General features: G+C 62.0%; 1 protein-coding gene across 5 annotated transcripts; it reads left to right on the top strand.

Moving 5' to 3' along the window:
- The first annotated feature begins 971 nt into the window (after nucleotides 1-971).
- Nucleotides 972-18,410, top strand: TBKBP1 (TBK1 binding protein 1). Of its 5 annotated transcripts, none has more exons than XM_070393826.1 (10): nucleotides 972-1,006; nucleotides 3,282-3,541; nucleotides 3,946-4,068; nucleotides 4,326-4,430; nucleotides 5,411-5,585; nucleotides 6,148-6,323; nucleotides 6,517-6,578; nucleotides 14,577-14,695; nucleotides 14,940-15,664; nucleotides 16,860-18,410. In XM_070393826.1, exons 2-10 carry the CDS (start codon nucleotides 3,317-3,319, stop codon nucleotides 16,986-16,988), a joined length of 1,839 nt encoding a protein of 612 aa, XP_070249927.1. In that variant the 5' UTR covers nucleotides 972-1,006; nucleotides 3,282-3,316; the 3' UTR covers nucleotides 16,989-18,410. The 5 variants fall into 5 exon arrangements, with proteins under 5 accessions (XP_070249927.1, XP_070249926.1, XP_070249924.1 ...); XM_070393825.1 differs by lacking the exon at nucleotides 972-1,006 and adding an exon at nucleotides 1,293-1,437; XM_070393823.1 differs by lacking the exon at nucleotides 972-1,006 and adding an exon at nucleotides 2,106-2,662.
- Nucleotides 18,411-19,508: the final 1,098 nt, after the last annotated feature.

Genomic DNA, 19,508 nt, shown 5'->3' with positions numbered 1-19,508 from the left:
CCTCCACCCCACCCGCCAGGAGCCTCAGGCCCCGGCAGCCTGAACCCTCCTTCCAGCTAAATCAGCGGTTCTCAACCTGTGGGTCGCAACCCCTTTGGCGGTCAAACGATCCTTTTACAGGGGTCGCCTAAGACCATCCTGCATATCAGATATTTACATTACGACTCATAACAGTAGCAACATTACAGTTATCAAGTAGCAACGAAAATAATTGTATGGTTGGGTCACAATATGAGGAACTGTATTGAAAGGGCCAGAAGGTTGAGAACCACTGAGCTAAATGATGAGCCTACCCAAAACCCCCCCACCCAGCCTACCCCCCACTCTCCCCCCTCTCTCTCCCCCCCCCTCCCCCCATACCAGGGTTGGCTGCTCAGGGCTGAGCCAGAGTCCTCCAGCTTCCTCCATCATTTCCTACCTGCCGCCCGGCTGACCAAAATGACTCAACACCTTGAGTGTCACACAGCAGTTTTAGCTCTCATCCCCATGGTTACAGGGGCTGGGGGTTATCTCCAACTTTATCCAGAAAGGTTGAGTGACTTGCCCGAGGTCACACAGTGGGACAGTGGCAAGAACAATCAAACGAAAAACCAAACTAGCATCTCCCGCTCGGTAGCTTGGCAAGTGCCGAAACGATCTTTGTGGGGAGGGTAAACGCAGCTGTTTCTTCGTTTCGCTGGCCCGTGGGTGCGTCTATGTGCTGGGGAAGGGGATTGCGTGTGTGTGTTCTGGGGAGGGGGGGGCTGTCCCTTCCTAAGTGAACCTTTGACCTCCTTAGTTCACTTTCGCTGCCAAAGAAGTTACTGCTTTAACTCTCGTCTCTCCGACTGGACTCTATGGTGTGTATCCTATCCGAGCGCTGCCCAATAGCAGTGAGGAGCAGGGCGAATGTTTTCCTTCTCAAAAGAGCAGACCGCCCCCCCAATCCAAATAGCCTCACTTCCCCCCAAACTGTACAGCCCTGAGGCACATACAAAGCAGCACCTGCCCCTGGCACAGCCTGCAGGTGCCCCCACACTCCACCCGAGCCCCGCCACGCGGCTTGGAGGCGCCGGGGAGGCCGCGGAGCGCGGGGCGGGCGCGGCGGGCGGGGCCGGGCGGGGGGGCGCCGGGCGCGCTGCCAGGAGGGCCGCACCGGGGGGCCGGCCGCCCCTCTCGCCACGTGGTGGTGGCAGCGGCGGGGTCCGGGGCGCCTTCCCAGCTGGAGAAACCCGGAGCAGCCGGAGAGGAGGAGGCGGCGGCGGCGGCGGAGGAGGAGGAGCGGGGCGGGCGGGAGGGAGGGGGGCTGGGGGAGGGCTGGGGGGTGGGGAGGGACCCGGCGGCGGCGACAGGGCGAGAGCGAGCGCGGTGCCAGGGGGGTGGGGGCATCGGTGCCCGTCTGGGGAGGGAGCCGGCGGAGGGGGGTAGCGGCGATCACCAGCAGGAACCGCGGCAGCCGTGAGTCCCGGCGGAGCTGGGCGGGGGAGGGGCGCGCGCCCCAGGCCGGCTCCCGGGGGTCGAGGGGGCCCGGGAGGAGGGGGCGGGAGGGGGGCCGGCACTTGGCCCAGGATGGCGGGGAGGGGCCGGACCCGGCGTCCGCCGCCCGCATCCTGGCCCTGGCCCCGCTCCGCCGCTCCCCAGGCCGCACCGCCTCCCGAGCCCCTGCCCCGGCCCGGGGACGGCTGACCGGGCCCGGCCCGCGGCGGGGAGGGGGCCGCGCGGTCTCAGCCCGCCGGAGGGGAGGGGCGACGGTTTCTGTCGGCGGAGCTGAAGGGGTTTAAAGGGCGGCTCTTAAAGGGGCCGCAGAGGGGCCCGGGCCGAGGAGGCACCCCCTCCCCATCCGTCCTTCGCGGGGCCACCCGGGGCCGCCGGGCGGAGGGGAGAAGGCGGGGGAAGGAAACAGTCGGGGCGGCGCGGGGCCGAGCCCCTGCGAGTGCGGGGCCCGCGGTGGCGGGCAGGGGTCGGGCTGTGGGTGTGGTGCGCGACGGCCGGCGGGGCTGGGGGAGGGGACGGCCTGGGAGGAAGGGGTTAAAGGTGCGGCCGCCCTCCGAACGGGCGCACACGCTCCGCACTCGGGCCGGGGCGCACGCGTCTTCCTGGCACTTAATGGCGGGGGGGAGGGGCGGTGTGGGGTCCTGCTGCAGGGCTCCGGGGGGTCGCGAACCCCACTGTCTCCACTCACACCTCCGGAGCCCTCTCTCCTGCACACACACGGGCTCCGGCGCGCGCACACACCTCGGACATTCCCATAGTGCCTCACGTGACCCAAACGTGCCCACCCGCACACACGCTCACGCACGCGTGCACACACGCGCGCACACACACACACACACACACGGCCACTTGGCGGCTCCATCCTGACCCCCGCGCGCAGCCCCGCTCCGGCGCTCGCGGAGTGTAACGCACCTACACTCATTCACAGACACACACACTCCCCCACACATGCCGACTGCAGACACATTCATAAACAGGCCGGGGAAGCGCGCGCACCCCCGCGCCCAGCCCACTCTTTCGGGAGCCCTGAGTCATTCCTGCCCCCTCCCAGGGCTCCCCAAGTCGCCGTGTGCGCGCCCCCAGGGCGGGCTGGGGGACTCGGGCAGCCCTCTCCTGGGCCGGGCCCTCTCCCAGGCCCCTGCCCCTCTGCGCATCCTGACGCTCGTCCAGGACTTCCTGTGGGTCCCAGGTCAGGGGCGAAGAGGGCCTGGAGGGTGGCCACGGCCCGCGGAGAGTGGGGGAGGCATTTCCCTTTCCTGAACTCTGGGATCCTGCAGGAGGAAGCTGGGGAGCTGGGCGGGGGGCCCAGCAGAGGAAGTGCTGACAGTGGTGGGGCTGACCCTCCCAGGAGCACTGAGCCTTCCTTAGAGAGGAGCCAGGGGTGCCAGAGGCCGGGATGAGGGGCTTGGCAGAGAGGTATTTGGGGGAAATGAGGCCTGGGGTGGAGAAGGGGCTGAGGCGTGAGTCCAGGCCGGCCCCCCTGTGGGCCCCATGCTGGGAAGGCAGCGCTCTCCAGTTCACTGGGTTCCAAAAGGAGCCCGTCCCTGTTGCTAGACTGGCTTATGTGCCCCAACTTGTCACCTCCCCCTTGCTTCCCACCCCCAAGTCTTCACCTGGTCCCAGCCCCTCGCCCCAACGGATGCAGGGAAGGGATGATGGGGCTTGGTGGCCTGGAAGCGGGCTGTGGGAGATGGTGGGGCAGGACCAGGCTGCCTCTCAGCTGGTCACAGGGCTCCTCAGGCCAAGACTAGGGGTGTCAGGGGACCAGCTTCAGGCCGCCCCCTCCACCATGTCTCCTGCTTTCCCAGGAGGCCCCAGGGGTGCTGCAGCCCCGGCCCTCGCCATGGAGTCCATGTTTGAGGATGACATCAGTATCCTGACCCAGGAAGCCCTGGGCCCCAGTGAGGTGTGGCTGGACGCTCCTGGAGACCCATCGCTGGGGGGAGACATGTGCTCCGCCTCCCACTTTGCCCTCATCACGGCCTACGGAGATATCAAGGAGCGTCTGGGGGGCCTGGAGAGGGAGAACGCCACCCTGCGGCACCGCCTCAAAGTTTATGAGATCAAGGTCAGAACTTGGAGATGATGGGGGTCTGGCTGTTTATGTGTGGGGGGAGGGGGGGAGCGGGGGTTGCTAGTGGCAGGAATTGGGGATTCAGCAGAGATTCTAGGGATCCGAAAGGGAGGTCAGGATACAGACTCTTGAAACTTGAGAGTCCCCGATAAGAGGTGGGGCTGCTTTGGATGGGAACTCTGGGGAGCCCAGAGCCAATCAGGAAGAGATTTGGAGGGCCTGGGGTCTAGAGATCTGGGGCGTGGGAACTGCCTACAGGCCCATGGGAATTGGGATGTGCAGATCCCACTGGAGGAGGGGGACTCTGAGGCAGGTTGTAGGGAAGGGGCACAATGAGCCTGCAGCCTGGGAAGGGAGCCAGGCACCAGCTCTCCTGAGGGCCTGCCCACCATCCACAGTACCCGCTGATCAATAACTTCGGAGAGGAGCACGGCTTCTCTCTGTATGAAATCAAGGATGGCTCCCTGTTGGAGGTGGAGAAGGTCAGCCTACAGCAACGGCTCAACCAGTTCCAGCATGAGGTGAGCCCCTGGCCGGCCTCTCGGCTTTCCCTAAGCTTGCTCCAGTCAATTTCAGACACCTCCCCTACCCAACAGCCTCCGGCCTTCTGTCCCCTTGATCAGAGATGGCCATGATCCCCCTTAGGGCTGGCCACAGCTCCTCCTGCCCCTCCCCTGGGTACTGGGAACGGGGGTGGGAGGCACAGGGAGCTGCTCAGCCCCTAAGTCAGTGATGGGCCTGACTGGCGTGCACCCCAACCCTCCGGGCCCCCATCCAGTTGCAGAAGAATAAGGAGCAGGAAGAACAGCTCGGGGAGATGATCCAGGCTTACGAGAAACTCTGTGTGGAGAAGAGCGACCTGGAGACAGAGCTTGGGGAGATGGTGAGGCCCAGGGAGCTGGGGTGGGAGAGTGTGACCGGTTGTGTGTCACCCTGTGAGTGTGCTTGTGGTGTGCACCCCGCTGCGATCCCGTGTGTCTGTCCGTGAGTGTCCATTTGGCCTTGTAAATGGGGCTGTGTGTGCCCTGTCGGTTGTGAGTGACTATGTACATACTGACCATGCAGTGTCAGGGGGTGACTGTGTGAGTGACCCTGTAGAACGTTGTGTCTCTGTGTGTATGTTTGAGTCTCCTGCTGGGTCTACCCTGGGCCTACAGCACGGCTCCTGGAAGGCTCTGTAGGTGAGGGCAAAGGTGACCAAAGTGTCTGCGGTGCTGGGATGGGTCTTGACATGTGTGTGATTCTGGATCAGGGTATGGCCATGTGTGTGTGAGCGAGTGGGCGGGGGTCAGAATCAGGAGGCATGGTCTCTGTCCACTCCTAGCTGCCACCTGGGGGAAGTCACGTAGCCTCCATTCCTCCTCGGAAAAGCGGGGCAGATAACTTCCCTGAGCTGTTGTGGGCATTAGTGTAAAATGCTTTGCTTTAATCATCAAAAGCACTTGCTAGGTGCCAGGCACCATTCTTATCTCTCTAGATAGTCATTTTCCTCCTGATGACAAACCTAAGAGGTAGGTGTGGTTATGCCTATCTCATAGATGAGGTAGATGAAGCCAGAGTGGTTGTTGCGTATGCAAATGCCCCCGAGGTGGTGTCTGAACAGGGGGCTGAGGCTTCCTAAAGTGTCCCAGTGTGTTAGGGACATGGAAGGGGCATGAACTCTGGCTTTGCAAGAGGCAGTAGCTAGAAACATCTGCACTGCAGTTGCTGGGAGAGGAGCGCTCGAACTCATGGTCACTTGGAGGGTGGCGTGACCCGGGGCCTGCTCAGTTTGGGGGTGATGGCTGTTCAAACAGGGCATCCGGGGGGCTCCAGGGGCACCCTGGTCCTGTGCAGACCCTCACCCCCTTGTTTCCCTCGCAGCGGGCCCTGGTGGAGACCCACCTGCGGCAGATCTGTGGTTTGGAGCAGCAACTGCAGCAGCAACAAGGCCTCCAGGACACAGCGTTCTCCAGCCTGAGCCCCCCGCCGGGCCCGCCCTGTGCTGATCTGGACCTGCACTACCTGACCCTGAGAGGGGGGTCTGGCTTGAGTCACGGTAAGATCTCAGCTCCCCCTAAACTTCCCTACCCCGAACTCCCCAAGCCAAACCCCCATTTCAACACCGTTGGACACCCCCAGCTTCTCAGGTAGTCAACACCCCCTTATAATGCTTTGCATTTCCCCCATAATCACCCACTTCCCCACCTGTTCCCTCACCCCATCCACTATTACCCCAATTTCTGCCATCAAAGTCCCTCTCCCGCCACCCTGGCTATCCCCATGCAATTCTCATAGGTGCCAGCAGAGGGCACCCCAAACCAGAGTCCCCTGCCTGCTCTAGGTTGTGATTAGGAGAGGTCCAGAGGATGCTCAGGGACTTGAGTCTGGCCAGGGGAGCCCTTCAGGGGCCATCTTATTTTTCCCTGGCCTCCAGGAGGGTTAGGAACAGCAGCTCAGCTCCCCCTTGCACACTGTCCTCATTCTGGGTGTCTGTCCTCTAGCTGTCTCTCTCGGGTTCCTCCTGCTGCAGTCCCCACCTCTCCCCTTTGTGTTGGTCTGGGAGGCAGTGGAGGTGCCCAGCAGCTGGACTCAGCCTGACAGTGTGCTCTCCCCGCCAGCAGGCTGGCCCGGCCCCGCGCCGAGTGTGAGTGAGCTGGAGCGGAGGCGCCTGGAAGAGGCTCTGGAGGCTGCCCAGGGAGAAGCCCGGGGGGCTCAGCTCCGGGAAGAGCAGCTCCAGGCCGAGTGCGAGCGGCTGCAGGAGGAGCTGAAGCAGCTGCAGGAGACCCGGGCCCAGGTGAGTGACAGGGGGCACAGGCCCGGGGCCCTTGTTCTGGTACCTCTACAGCTCTGGAGGCCTGGGGGCTGCTGGAAATAGCATTTAGAGGTTTAAGACTTCTTCTCTGGGTACAGCCATCCCTGGGAACGGTAGAGGAGGGGAGTCCAGACCAGATGAGGTTGGCGTCAGACCTCTCCGTCTTCTCCCTTAGGATCTGGCCTCCAACCAGTCGGAGCGGGAGATGGCGTGGGTGAAAAGAGTTGGAGATGATCAGTAAGTCATGCCTGTAATCCTCTCCCTCTTTACCTCTGAACCCCAGCAGTGGCGTTTCCCAGGCCCTCCCTTTGATTGACGTCTCCCTTTGGCATTGTGTGGGGTTTGGGTTGCTTGTGTGACTGCATCCTTCACAGGAAGGAGGCGAGGTTCTGGGGGTGCTCGGGTTCCAGGAGGTTCCCTTTGCTTTCCTCTGGCACCCAAGGCCGTGTCTGCTCGAGGGCGTTGAGAGAGGCCACCTCAGCAGCTTTGCTGCTATGTCCTGTGTCCCCTGCTGAGTTTTGGAGCCTCTCTGGGACCAGGAACAAGGTCCAGCCAGTTCGGTTAGCCCTGCCCTCCCCTCCCTGACGAAGAGGAAAGAGATGGCCTGTTTTTTATGGGATTTATGGTGCCTCATCTGTCTCAGGAGAGAGAAAGCTGAGGCTTAGGATTGGAGGGACTTCCTCAGGGGGGGGATTAGAATGTACTCAGCTGGGTGTCCCTCTGGAATCCTGCCAGGAGAGAAGGGAAGCAGGAAGTAGGAAGGGAGCTGTGTCAGTGAGGAGCCAGATGGTGGGGGCTTCTGGGCAGCTGTGGGCAGCCGGGCAAGGGTGAGCGGCAGGCGGGTAGCAGTGAGCCTGATGCCTTTCAACATCCGCACCCAGCTCATCCTCTCCCACTTTCTGAGAAATAGGGTGCAAACCTCCTTCCGCCTAAGCCTCTCCCCTGAGGTGAGGTGTATGGCACAGGCTTTCTCCCTCCATTGGAGGGGAAGACCGAGGCCCAGAGGCGGGGCAGGAATTCACCCTCCATCACACAGCATACCCAGCTATAAGCCCCCAGAGGTCCTCCCCCAGCAGGCTTCCTCCTCACCTTCCTCCCAGCTTCTGGCCAGTTGGGGATCTCCTCACCTCCCTCTGCACCCTGGGGTGGGGGCCTGGGTGGAGCTGTGATAGCTGGGGGGGGGGGGGGTGAGAACACAGTTTGTGGGCCTGGTGGGTGGGACCCCTAAGCTAGGCTGCTGCGGGGCATCGAGAGGCCTCTGTGGAGAGGGTCCACCCTAGCTTGTGGCTGGGACTCAGCCCATGCTCATCCGTGTGCCCCGGCCCGGAACACACACACACACACACACACACACACACACACACACACACACACGAGTCTAGAATCTTCGCTTGCTCCAAAAGTCACACCGCAGGGCCCTTTATGGGTCAGTGAGTCCAACCCTTCTCAGAAACCAGCAGTGAAGACGCCCCCAGGTGGCTGAACCCCGAGAGAAGACAGGGGTTGTGTCGGGGCTTCGAGTCCAGGGATGCTGGCGTGCTGAGCAGCTTGGCTTTACTGACCTCACCTCTCTGGCCCAGAGGTCAGTCGTTGCTGAGAGATGTGATGAGCGGGTGAGGGCAGAGGAGGGGTGGTGGGTGCCAAGGGGCCAAGGCTGAGGGTGAGTGAGTGGAAGAGAACACCCCCCATAAAGTGCTTTTGGCAGTCAGGTTCTGCATCCTGCTGTTCTGGCCAGAACAGCCCCTTCTCCTTCCTCTCCCTGCACCTGCCTCACCCAGTCCCTTTGGCCATAAGGATGAGCTGGTCTTGCCTCCCTTGCCTCCTGGCTCCTCCCCTCGGTCCCAGTGGTTCACACGCTGCCTCCGGGCCTCCTGGACCTCCCTGCCTGCCGGCCTCACACTGGCTTGCAGGCTGGGTTTCTCTGGACAGCCCCAGCTTGGCAAGAGTTAATTACCAGAGGAAGTCCTCACTCCCCCGGCAGTTTTATTTTCTTATAAACTCAGCTCCTTGTGGTAATCGTCCGCTTCCTCGGCGATGCCTCCCCTGGCCTCCCACCTGGGGAGGCCTCAGTCACCTGTGTCAGCTCACTTTCCCCCACAACCCCTCCTCTTCTTCCTACTTCTTCCTGCCCCTCCAGGCTCCTGGGAATGTCACAGATGGGTTTACCCAGGAGAGGAATGCAGGGGCTGCATTATCGGGTGGGGGTGTGAACGCTAAAGAGGGGGCCCCAGAAATGTCTGCGTTCAGCCTCCTCCCATGTGGGAATCTTCTGTGTCCCCGAAAGCTTCTCACTTGTTCTCCGTTTGGCCACCTCCAGGGCAGCCAGTTGTATAGTGGGGAGTCCTGGGTGTTAAAATGCACCCCCTCATGCAGCTCCTGCCTCTATTAATCCTCCGACATAGGTCCTTCCTGTGCTGAGGCTGGGAGGCAGCCCAGCCCCAGGCTTCCCCAGTTCCTCCCATTCCAGCCCCTGGCCCATCAGCTCTGGTCATCAATGTTCCTCTGAAAATGGATACCCAGACCAGACCAGATGCATCCAGGTCTGACCTCCGGGCAAGATTCCCCTGCCCTTTGGAGACCGATGCCCAGGGAAACAGATGGCCCCAGGGGGAGAGCTGCAGGGGGCCACTCCGGGGCCAAGGGCATGGGGGCCACTCGGGGAGGGGGTGGGAGTGGAGACCACCTGCTCCTGAAGGTGCCCTGGGAGGTGCCCCCAGGAGGGTCCCTGTCCAGGGGGAGGTGCGGAACCCACACCGCCTGCCCTCCGGGCCCAGCGCAGAGGCCTTCGCTGAGGGAGGAGGGGAAATTGTGGAGAGGGGGCTCCTTTGGGATCTGAGGGCTCTGAGAGAGCAGGGCTAGTGAGGGGAACGAGGGCTCAGTGAAGGGGGAGCTCGCTCTTGAGGGGTCCACCGTAAGAAGACGCAGGGCTCAGTGTGAGTGATGAGGGGTAAACTCTAGGTCTTTCTTCTTTCCCAACGTGGGGGGCTCAGCTTGCAGCCTGGGCCCTTTTCCGCCCACCCCCCACGCCCCTCTCTCCGCCCACAAGCCTCTGCGTGGGCTGCGGTTAGTGGTGGGGGAGAAGTGTGAACTCGGATAGAGAGGATGGAAACTCTGCACAGAGGTCAAGGGCAGTGTAGGGTGGGTCAGGGCGGAAGTCGGAGACCCCCGTGTACCCTGAGCTTAGCCTCCTGCCCCAGAAGCAGTGGGCCCAGGGCCTCCCCCTTCACGCTTCTCACCCTCCCTACTTCCTTTCTTTCAAGTCTCCTTCAGCCAGGCACCAGCTCACAGGAATTAACCACTGAGCGCTTGCAGCCCTGGCGGGCGGGCGTGGGGCAGGGCTCTGCGATTGAGGCCCACCACTCCCACCTCATTGTGGTCTGAGGGATTGGTGGGCTTTGAACCGGTCTTGGTCTTGGGCCATTTCCCTGCCAGGAAGGCAGAGAGGAGCTCTTACCACACTCTCTCCCTCCATGGGAAACTCCACATCCTCCCCTCCCTTTTCAACCCAAGTCACTGAGCTGGTGTCTCCAGAAAAAGGATCAAAATGGTCTCCCCTCCCTCCCCTGTGTCCTAGGCACTCACCTGATCCTTCCTCCATGCCAGACGCTATGCGAGGCAATTTCATTTAATTCTCACCAAAAAAACCCAAAAAACCCCAAAAAACCATGTGATGAAGGCATTGTCCGCTTTTACAGCTAAGCAAACTGAGGTTCAGAGAAGTGAAGTAATCAGAGACGCTAAGTGTACATGTCAAGCAGGTTCTGAGCAAATGGGTTTTTTTTCTGCTTCAGATTCTTCTTCAGGTTGGAGGCCCTTATATCGGAGGGGCCGGGTGATTTGTTGATCAAACCTGATCCCTGTAGCAAGTGCAAGGGGCACCGTTAGTATTTATGCTGGCGCCACCGGTGTGAACCAGGGCAGTTCTGGGCAAACTGGGATGGGTGGCCCCTCACTGAACCAGGGACCCTGGTTCCCAGCCTCTCTGTGAGCGGCTCAGTTTGGCTGCGTAGCAGAGGCGCCCAGGCACCCTGACATCTCGCTGTGCTGGAAGCATGGCAGGGCTGCCAGGCTTTGCGGACCGCAAGTCATAGCTGGTCGAGGAGCGTGAAGGGGCTCAAGGCGCCTGAGAGGAAGTGGAGCACTGGGTTGTTGCAGAGCGACTTCCTCCTCCCACCGTGGCCTGTAACCTCAAGTCCGCTCCATGGCCTGGTGCCTGTGGTCCCCTCCCTGAGGGTCGGGTGGGAAGACTGATGCTGGGCGTGCCTGTGGGTGGTGGAAAGTTTGGTCCCTAAATTTACCCACAGGGGGGAGGTGACTGGGGGCAACTGAGGGCCGCAGTGGGCAAAGATGGGAGGGCTGGATGTCTGTTTTCCTCCCGATCCTGAGTCAGTTAATGATTCTGACTGACCCCATGGCCAGCTCACCCCTGACCCCATTCCTGACCCTCATATGGATCCCATCCCTGACTCTAACCCTATCCCTTATCCTGACCCCAACTCTGTCCACAGTCCTGACCGAAAATGAACTATCAGCCCCAGCCCTAATCTGACCCTGAGCCCAGCCTTAACCTCGACCTCAAGCCCTTCCCTAATTCTCATCCATGACCCGGCGCATGAACTCCAACCCTGCCACGTCCTCACTGGTGCTCCAACACAGGGCGCCCAGGGGCCTCTGTGTCTCCCAGCTGGTTCGGGGCAGAAAGGCCTTTAATAGAGGAGGACACTTCGGTCTCTAACCTCGGTAGCTTTAGCAACAATAGTGAGGACTGTTATTGCCAGGTGGGTTCTGAGATCCCTGACTTAGGCGTGGGAAGAATGAATGAAAGGATAAGTCAATGAAGGGTGGAAAGATTTGCTGCAGCGGGGGCCCTTCTTCCTGCCAGCTCTGCCATTTGCTCCTCGGAAGGTGCCAGCTCAGCAGGCTGAGGTGCCAAGAGCATGTTTGAATCCCTGTTCTGTGTCACCACTGCTCATGGCCTTGGGCCAGCCTCTGACCAGCCCTGCCATTCCGCTGCCACACATGCCTAGCTCCTTCCTCTCTCCTCCCGGGGCGGCGGGGGTGATGCTCAGGGCGCCCGGCCACTTCGGAGGTCTCCAGCCTCTTCCTCCTCCTCCGCTGCCATCCCGCCTCCACTTTCCCGCCCTTGCTGCTTCCTTTTGGAAGGCAGGGTATAGCGGAGCGGTCAGTAGCCTGGACTCCGGAGTCCAGGAGGCCAGAGCTCCCATTCCAGCAACTTCATTCCTCCTCGGCTTTATGACTTTGGTCAAGGACTCAACCTCTGGGAACCTCCATTCCCTCACCTGTAAAATGCAACACTGTAGGGTGGCTGTGAAGATGAAGGGAAGTTCCCAGCACGATGCCTGGCCTGTGATGAGCGCTCATAGGTGATTTGTGATTCTCTTCTCCCTGGGTCCCTCCCAGGTTCCGAGGGACTCAGGACATCCCGTAGTTTAAGCCATAAAGAAGCGCCCGAATGCCATTCACCTGCCCCATGCTTCCCGACCGGCCTCGATAGTGGAAAGTAGCAGGGCCAGGAAGCCAGGAAACAGAAGGTGCCTTCAGGTGTACGCGTGTGACTCTTGGTTGCGTTGTGAAGTTGAGATTTTTTTTTCCACTGAATTGGCAGTGTTTTCTAATGTGAGTCATTCGGGTCGTTAGCGTATTTCGCCGCCTGGCTGTGTGCATCTTGGGGTAGGGAGATGACACCCACTGAAGGGGGCGGTCCCAAAGGGTCATAGCGCATCAGGAGGTTGGCTCCGACCGCCTGGCCAGGTCTCAGGTCTCTGGGAAGGCTGCCAGGGGTTCCAGCAGGACAGCTCCTGCCTGCCCCAGGCACCCAGATCAGAGCTGTGAGGGCTGGACATTCTGGGCCAGGGCTACCTTTCTTCCATTTCCTGCTGCTCTGTCTGTCTTGTCGTGAGGAGGCTGCCAGAAGCTGGCCCTGGAAACTGGGCTGGCTCCTGACAAGGGGAGGCAGGCAAGCAGGGGAGAGATAGGGGCCTGGGAACGGAGGGTGGCAGGAGAGATCTCCCAGGCAGGGTGTGAAGGCAGCGACCTGTATCTGTCACCTGAGATACAGCAGCGACTGCGGACGGGGAGAGAAACGGTGGCTGCTTGGTCAGAGGAGGACGCTGCTCCGAATCACTGCCCTGCCCTGAACCCCTCCCATCCCCCCACTGCGGGGTGGCATAGTCCTTCGAAGCTCCCAGTCTGATGAGGGAGACAGCTCCTGCCCTCAGACTTCCCCAGGTCTGAAGGGGGTAGCCTCCCACTGGGGAGTCCCCACTTTAATGTGGGGCACACAGACTGGACCTCTAGGCTGGCAGGACAGGTGGCGTGGTCCCCGCAGGCCCATAGGCTGAGTGGGTGGACCCAGGACACATTTAGCCAACACAGGGGTTGCAGCCTTTCAGCGAGGGTTTCCGAAAGGACCCTCCTTCCTCCATCTCGGCCCACCATCCGAGGGGCGGGTGAGCGATCTCCCTCCCTAAGAGGGAGCCTTGTCCCCCAAGAATCCCAGCCTGTTGGCAATAATTTTGTTTTGACCCAAAAGTAGTTTTGTTGTGGGAGGCGCCATTGTCTCCCCCACCACCCAGCTCTAGTAGGAGAGCCAGCCAGTGAGCGGGGAGTGTGAGTGAGGGAGCTCCGTCATCACCTGCCCTGCACCTCGGCTTTTCCTGCCCTCTGAAGCCCTAACCTCACGACTTCCCCTCCTCCCCTCTGGGGCCACACACACACACACACACACACACTCTCACACTGTTCCTCACACTCACCATACTGGCCTCACACCTACCTCCGCTCCCTCCCATCCACATCCATCCTCTCTCACATGCCGGGTATCGTGGGATGGGGGGGGGCGGGGGGGGCCTGAGTGAAGGTCTGGAGAAGTCCCCGCCTCATTCCTGCCCAGGGCCCTTCAGCTCCTGGGGCCAAAGGGCCTCCCCACCCGAGTGGCTGCGCCTCTGCCCGCCCCTTCCCTCCAGCCCCAATTTCCACAAAGCCCCAGAGCCCCTTCTGGACTTGGTACGGTATGGGGATGCAAGAGAACCCAAACCCCGGCCTCCCGGACTCTGTCCAAGCCCAGGCCGGAAGGCAGGGACCCCAGGCCATGGCAGAGCCTCGTGTGAGGTCAGGACGGTCTCTCTGGGGCCAGCAGGCCAGGGTGGGGGCGAGGGGAGGGGCAGTGCCGACAGTGATAACTTCCGGAGGTTCTGGGTCAAAGTGACCTAAAGAGAAAGGAACAAGGGAAGTAGGTGAGGTCTTTGCCAAGTTCACAGTCTGTTCCAGCTTCGTGAGGGTGGGTGCCCAGAGAGCCGAGCAGGACGTGGAGGAAGAAAGAAAAATGGATGGAAAGGCTCAACTCACTATCCATGTCCTGGGTACCAGGCCCTGGGCAAGGAGCTGAGAATAGGAATGCAGTGATAGAGTTTCCACCTTCGAGGAGCTCCCAGGGAAGTTCCAAAACCAGGCCACTTGGATAAGTTCTCAGTGTGAGTGGCGCCCCCTGGAGGCGAGTGGGGCACGGCCCTGTGTTCCCAGAGATCTCTGAGTAGAGGGCTCCCTCAGAGGCAGCTTAGAGATGGAGGCAAGGGGCCTGAACCCGGAACCGGGCAGACTTGGGCTCCCCGGGAGGCCATGCCCTTCACTTCCAGAAGGGGGCTCGTCAGGGCTGTGCAACCGTGGTCCCCACCCTCTCACAGCTGAGGGCTCTTCGTGGACCCCCTGCCCGCGACCCACGGATGGCACTTCCACTTTTCGTAGGTGCTCTCTGGGAAAATGCACAGTGACGAGAGCTACTGTCAGTCCCGTGCGGCCTTTTGATGAATCTGTGTTTTATTTGTCACCACAGCTTCTGCACAGATTGGAAAAACATTCACACATACCCGTGTGAGGTACGTCCAGGCCACAGGCAGTGCCTGGCGACACCTGGACTCAGGGACCCCCGGGCCTCCCTGAGCTCCCAGCCCCAGCCCGTAGTCTGGGAGCCACTGCCCTCGCCCCAGGTACCATTCGCTGGGAGAGAGGGCGGCTCCTGGAATCAGGTGGCATTTCAATCGGGGTCGCAGGGCCCCGGAGGGGGGAGAGGGCCAGATGCTGGCCCAGAGCCCGTTCTTGCTCCACAGCCGTCACAGGAAACCACTTTCCTCCTCTTCCCTGCTCCCTGCCCTCTGACCTCAGGGTCAGGGAAGGCGGGGGCCAGGCCGTGACCTGGGGGATGGGGGTGTCCTTCAGGGTGAACCTGGCGCTGGCTTACACGGAGCTGACGGAGGAGCTGGGCCGGCTGCGGGAGCTGAGTTCGCTGCAGGGGCGGATCCTGAGGACGCTGCTGCAGGAGCAGACGAGGAGCGGCGGTGAGAGGGCCGGGCAGGGGCCGGGCAGGGGCCGGGCAGGGGCCGGGCTGGGCCCCAGGCGGGGGAGCTACAGAGCCATCCCGTGTCCGGGCCACCCTCCGCTTCCCTTCCCTCCCAGGCCCGATGCTTTTCCCTGCGCGAGGAGGAGGAGGTGGGTGGGCTTTGGTGGCCAGCAGCCCCGGCCCCCAGTCTGACCTCTCCTCTCCCCATCGCGCCCCCTGACCCGGTCCTGCTTCTCTTCCAGGCCAGAGGCACTCGCCGCTGTCGCAGCGCCACTCCCCGGCCCCCCAGTGCCCCTCGCCCTCCCCGCCGGCGCGAGCGGCGCCCCCGTGCCCCCCGTGCCAGTCCCCCGCGCCCCAGCGCCGCTCCCCAGGCCCCCCGTGCCCCTCGCCCCAGCAGCGCCGCTCGCCGGCCTCGCCCTCCTGCCCCTCGCCCGTCCCGCAGCGCCGCTCGCCGGTGCCGCCGCCGCCGTGCCAGTCGCCCAGCCCGCAGCGCCGGTCCCCGGGGCCCCCCGCCGGCCCCGCCCCGCCGCCCCGGCCGCCGCCGCCCCTCCCGCCGCCGGGGGAGCGGACGCTGGCCGAGCGCGCCTACGCCAAGGCCGGCTTCCAGGGCCGCCGCAGCTACTCGGAGCGGGCGGAGCGGGCCGAGGGCGCGGGCTACGCGGGCGCACCCCCGCCCTGGCTGCAGGCCGAGGCCGCCACGCTGCCCAAGCCACGGGCCTACGGCGCCGCCGAGCTCTACGGCCCGGGCCGGCCGCTCAGCCCGCGGCGCGCCTTCGAGGGCCTCCGCCTGCGCTTCGAGAAGCAGCCGTCGGAGGAGGAGGAGTGGTCCGTGCCGCCCAGCCCGCCCAGCCCCGAGGCGGGCGCCATCCGCTGCTCCTCCTTCTGCGCCGGCTTCCCGGTCCCCGAGTCGCCGGCCGCCGCGGCCTATGCCCACGCCGAGCACGCGCAGTCCTGGCCGTCCATCAACGTGAGTGGGGCGCCCGCCGCCCGTCCGCGTGGGGGATCGGAGGCCTGGCAGCCCCACCCCGCGTCCTCTGAGCCCCGGCGGCTTCCCTGGGGCCCGGGAGCGAGGTCCTGATGCGCCGCTGGAACCTGTTCTGGGCCCGGGTGCAGGGCGTGGCCCGCACGACAACAGCCCCGTTTCTGATTCCAGACTCCGCCGCCTCGGAGCTGTGGGGTCTGGACAAGGGACCCACCCCCGCAGACCCTGAGTTTTCTCATCTGCATAGTGAGGGCGGTGATTCCGTTATGATTCCATTATCTGATTCCAGTGCAGTGGTTCTCAACCTTCTGGCCCTTTCAATACAGTTCCCCATGTGGTGGCCCAGCCATAAAATTATTTTCGTTGCTACTGCATAACTGTAATGTTGCTGCTGTTATGAATCGTCATGTAAATATCTGATACGCAGGATGGTCTCAGGCGACCCCTGTGAAAGGGTCGTTTGACTGCCAAAGGGGTGGCGACCCACAGGTTGAGAACCACTGCCTTAGAGGGTTCCGGGAGGGAGGCCATAGCCTGCAACCCCCTGCACAGGACCTGAGGGGGACACTTAGTAGTGAGCATCTGCTCTTTCGTCGGGGACGGAGGCCACGCTGACCCCGAGGGTCCTGGCTGACTCGGGGACAGGCCTGCGCACCCCCTTCCCGCCGTCAGGCCTCAGAGCCCCTCTAAGACCTGTCTTAGAAGACAGCCTCTCTTAGGGCTCCATCGTTTCACTGAAATAATGAGTTTCCTGAATGTCAGATTCAACTCCTGTCACCTCGAAGGACCCAAATACATTCCAAAGCCAAACAGAAAATTATTTTTGGGTTATACATTGCCTGGGATTCTTCAGTGCTTTGAGTTATCTGGCAGCGGTGTCTTAGTCACTCCGGGGGCACGTCTGGGTCTGGCCCTGGCAGATGTCCTGGCAGACTGAGCATGCACACCTCCTCACACACACCTCCTGTGACCCGAGGCCCCGGGGTGGGGAGTGGATGCTGAACCGGTGGAAGGTGGGCAGGGACGGGGAGGAGAGGGTTGGCACTGGACAGACGGTGCCCAGAACCCTTCTGCGGGCGGCAGTCCTCCCTGCCCTGGGTCCCAGGGAAAGGGCAGGCTGGGATATGGGGAGCACGGGGGAGGGTTGGGGATCGTAAGTGACGTCCCTCTCTCCCCGCAGCTGCTGATGGAGACAGTGGGCTCTGACGTCCGCAGCTGCCCCCTCTGCCAGCTGGGTTTCCCCGTCGGGTATCCGGATGACGCCCTCATCAAACACATTGACTCCCACCTGGAGAACAGCAAGATCTAGGGTGCCGCCCCCACCCTCTGGCTGTTTCCCTGCCCTCTCCCATCACCCCCAAGCACTCACTCACTTTGAATGCTGCATGAATCTTGTGGGGGGCCCCTGCCCCTCGCGACCCCCAGATACCTCCACTAGCTACCGAGTCAATGTGTGTGCCATCTTCCCTGGTCCAGGCACCACTCAGCCCTGGCTCTTCCCAGGAGGTCAGTCAAGGCTCTCCCCAGCTCCCTGGCTTCCAAGGGGAGATGGGGATCTGGGCTGGGACAGGGAGGGGGGACCCTACCCAGCCTCTCCCTCTGCCTTTCTGTTCTCAAACACAGTTGGATCCCAGGAGATGGCTAGTGGTTGGGCCTGGGGGAGAGGGAGGGTATCAAAGGACTCCAGGAGCTCCCTCAGCCCCTCCCCAGACATCCATCTTTCTCAGGCCGTGCTCTGCCCGAGGAACACAGCCTGAGTGGGGTTCCAGAGCCTGCCCTGCGCACTGACGCCAGTTCCTCCATCCCATGGCCAGCTCAGGGCATGTGGCCTGGGCCCCTATTGGGGGAAGGAGACACTTTGATTCTTGCCACTCTCTGCAGGCCAGTCCTATTCTCCCCCTCTGCCCACCCTGGGGAACAGGGAGGGTGGGAGAGCAGAGGGAGGACCCTGAAGGACTGGAAGGATCCAGCCTAAAGAGGCTGCCCTATGGGCCAGGGGTCCCTGCCCCATGACCCTCAGGCCAGGGGACTGTCTGTGCTAGCCCTCGAGGCCCGTGTGCTCCCCCTGGAGCCCCCAGCACCGAGGCACAGATGCTTATGACAGTTGCTCCCCTCCCCTCTTACCCCACTCGAGCCCTGGCACCACAGGTACCCAGGATCTGGTGTGTGACTCAGGCTCTGTTAGCTGGGTGGGTGTCATCAGCTCTGCCTCCCAAGCCAGAACCCGAGGATGGGCCCAGGGTGCTGTGGAGATCAAATTCAAAAGAGCTAACCCCTTTCCCACACCCCAGTGACCCACATTCCCTCTGTGAAATCTACCTCAGAGTCGTACCCTCAGAAGGACGGGTAAGCAGGAGGCCAGGGCGTCCCGGGGCTGGGGAGCTTCCTACAGCAAGAGCCTGCCACCCACGATGAACCCACCCCCCCGCTGCCAGCCTCGGCTGGGTCTCAGCCCCAGGCCCGTGGCAGCGCACGCTACTGTCAGTGCATGTACCATTCTGATCCAACTCTTCCAGGCCCCTCCCTCCTCACACGTCTCCCCTCCCCCTCAGCGTGGGGGAGTGAAGGGGTGTGTCAGGCAGGAAAGGGGCCAAGGACTCCAGAGATGGCATTGTACCTTAAGTGTTCCTCCAGGGAGGGGAAGTGGGGACGGGGAATGCAGAGGGGAGGTGGGGGCCCCCCGAGCCCTCTGAACAAGTTGAAAGTCCAAATAAAACTTACCTGTTCCATCTGCGCTCAGTCTGTGCCCTCCATGGCAGGGGTGGGGAGGGACCCAGAGGTCTTGAAAACAGTATCTCACAGATACACCACCATGGAGAGTGGTCATTGGGCAGGTAGGGGATGAGAGGGCACCCACGTCTCAAGGTGGTTCTGGTGACGTAAGCATGCGAGTGGCCGTAGGTGACTTGTGATGAGTTTATTGAGGACAGATCTGGGGTAGCAGAGGGTGTCTTGGTGACAGAGCAGCCACCCCAGCCCTGAGCAGGTTTCGGGGACTCTTGAATTTCCCTGCCCGGAAGGTCTGGCAGGTGGAGGTCAGCAGCCCGCCCTGAGGGCTCATGTATTAGTAGCAGCTACTTCTTCATCAAATGGTTTCTGCCTTCCAGGAACCAGGCTGGGGCCTCAAAGAGGAAGAACATCCGTGTTCCATGTCCTCATGAGTCTGAGAGCAGGGGCAGGGCTGAGCTCCAGGCTGAGAGCTGCTTCAGAAGTCGCACCGCCCGGGAGGTCAGAGCCGGGTCATGAACGCTCGCTCGACTCCTGCCCCCGCCAGGGCCGCCTTTTGTTTGCACAAAGGGCCTGAGGCTCTTATGCATCAACTCGGGGTGCCTTTCATTTCCACATGATGCTTTCACCCTTAAAAACAAGAGGTGGGGGCAATTGCTAATTGAAGGCCCGAGGTTCAGCTCTAGACCCAGGGCGAACAACCTTCCCCATTTAGTGTCAAGGTCCAGATCCCCAGGGGACTGCCCAGCCCCGCTTGCTCCTCTGAAAGCTCATCCAGCCTTGATTCCATCTGCAGTCACGTGCTGAGTGACAGGAGAGATGAGAACAGTGATCCCTATGGAACATGGCTTCACAAGTCATGGGAGAGAAGGTTCTGGAACTTCTGGCACATGGAGGCTCAGTGCCCCTTGGCACTCCCCCATCTCAACTCCAGTGCCCAGGTTTGGGGTCTGGGTCCTGTTCGGGTCTTTGGAAGCATTTGCTGGAAGGGCGTGGATGAATTAGGGGTGGCACAGGAGCATTAGGCAGAGAGAAATCCTGGCCATTGAGAAAGGAGGCAAAGGATGAGCTGGAATGAGCTGCTGGCAGGGGCACATCTGAA

The sequence above is a fragment of the Myotis yumanensis genome, unplaced genomic scaffold (genome assembly GCF_028538775.1).
Source record: "Myotis yumanensis isolate MYYU_CA2020_CCGP unplaced genomic scaffold, mMyoYum1.0.hap1 SCAF_16, whole genome shotgun sequence".
Lineage (NCBI taxonomy): Eukaryota > Metazoa > Chordata > Mammalia > Chiroptera > Vespertilionidae > Myotis > Myotis yumanensis.
The sequence above is the reverse complement of the archived record's forward strand: the minus strand, read 5'-3'. Positions and strand labels throughout refer to the sequence as shown.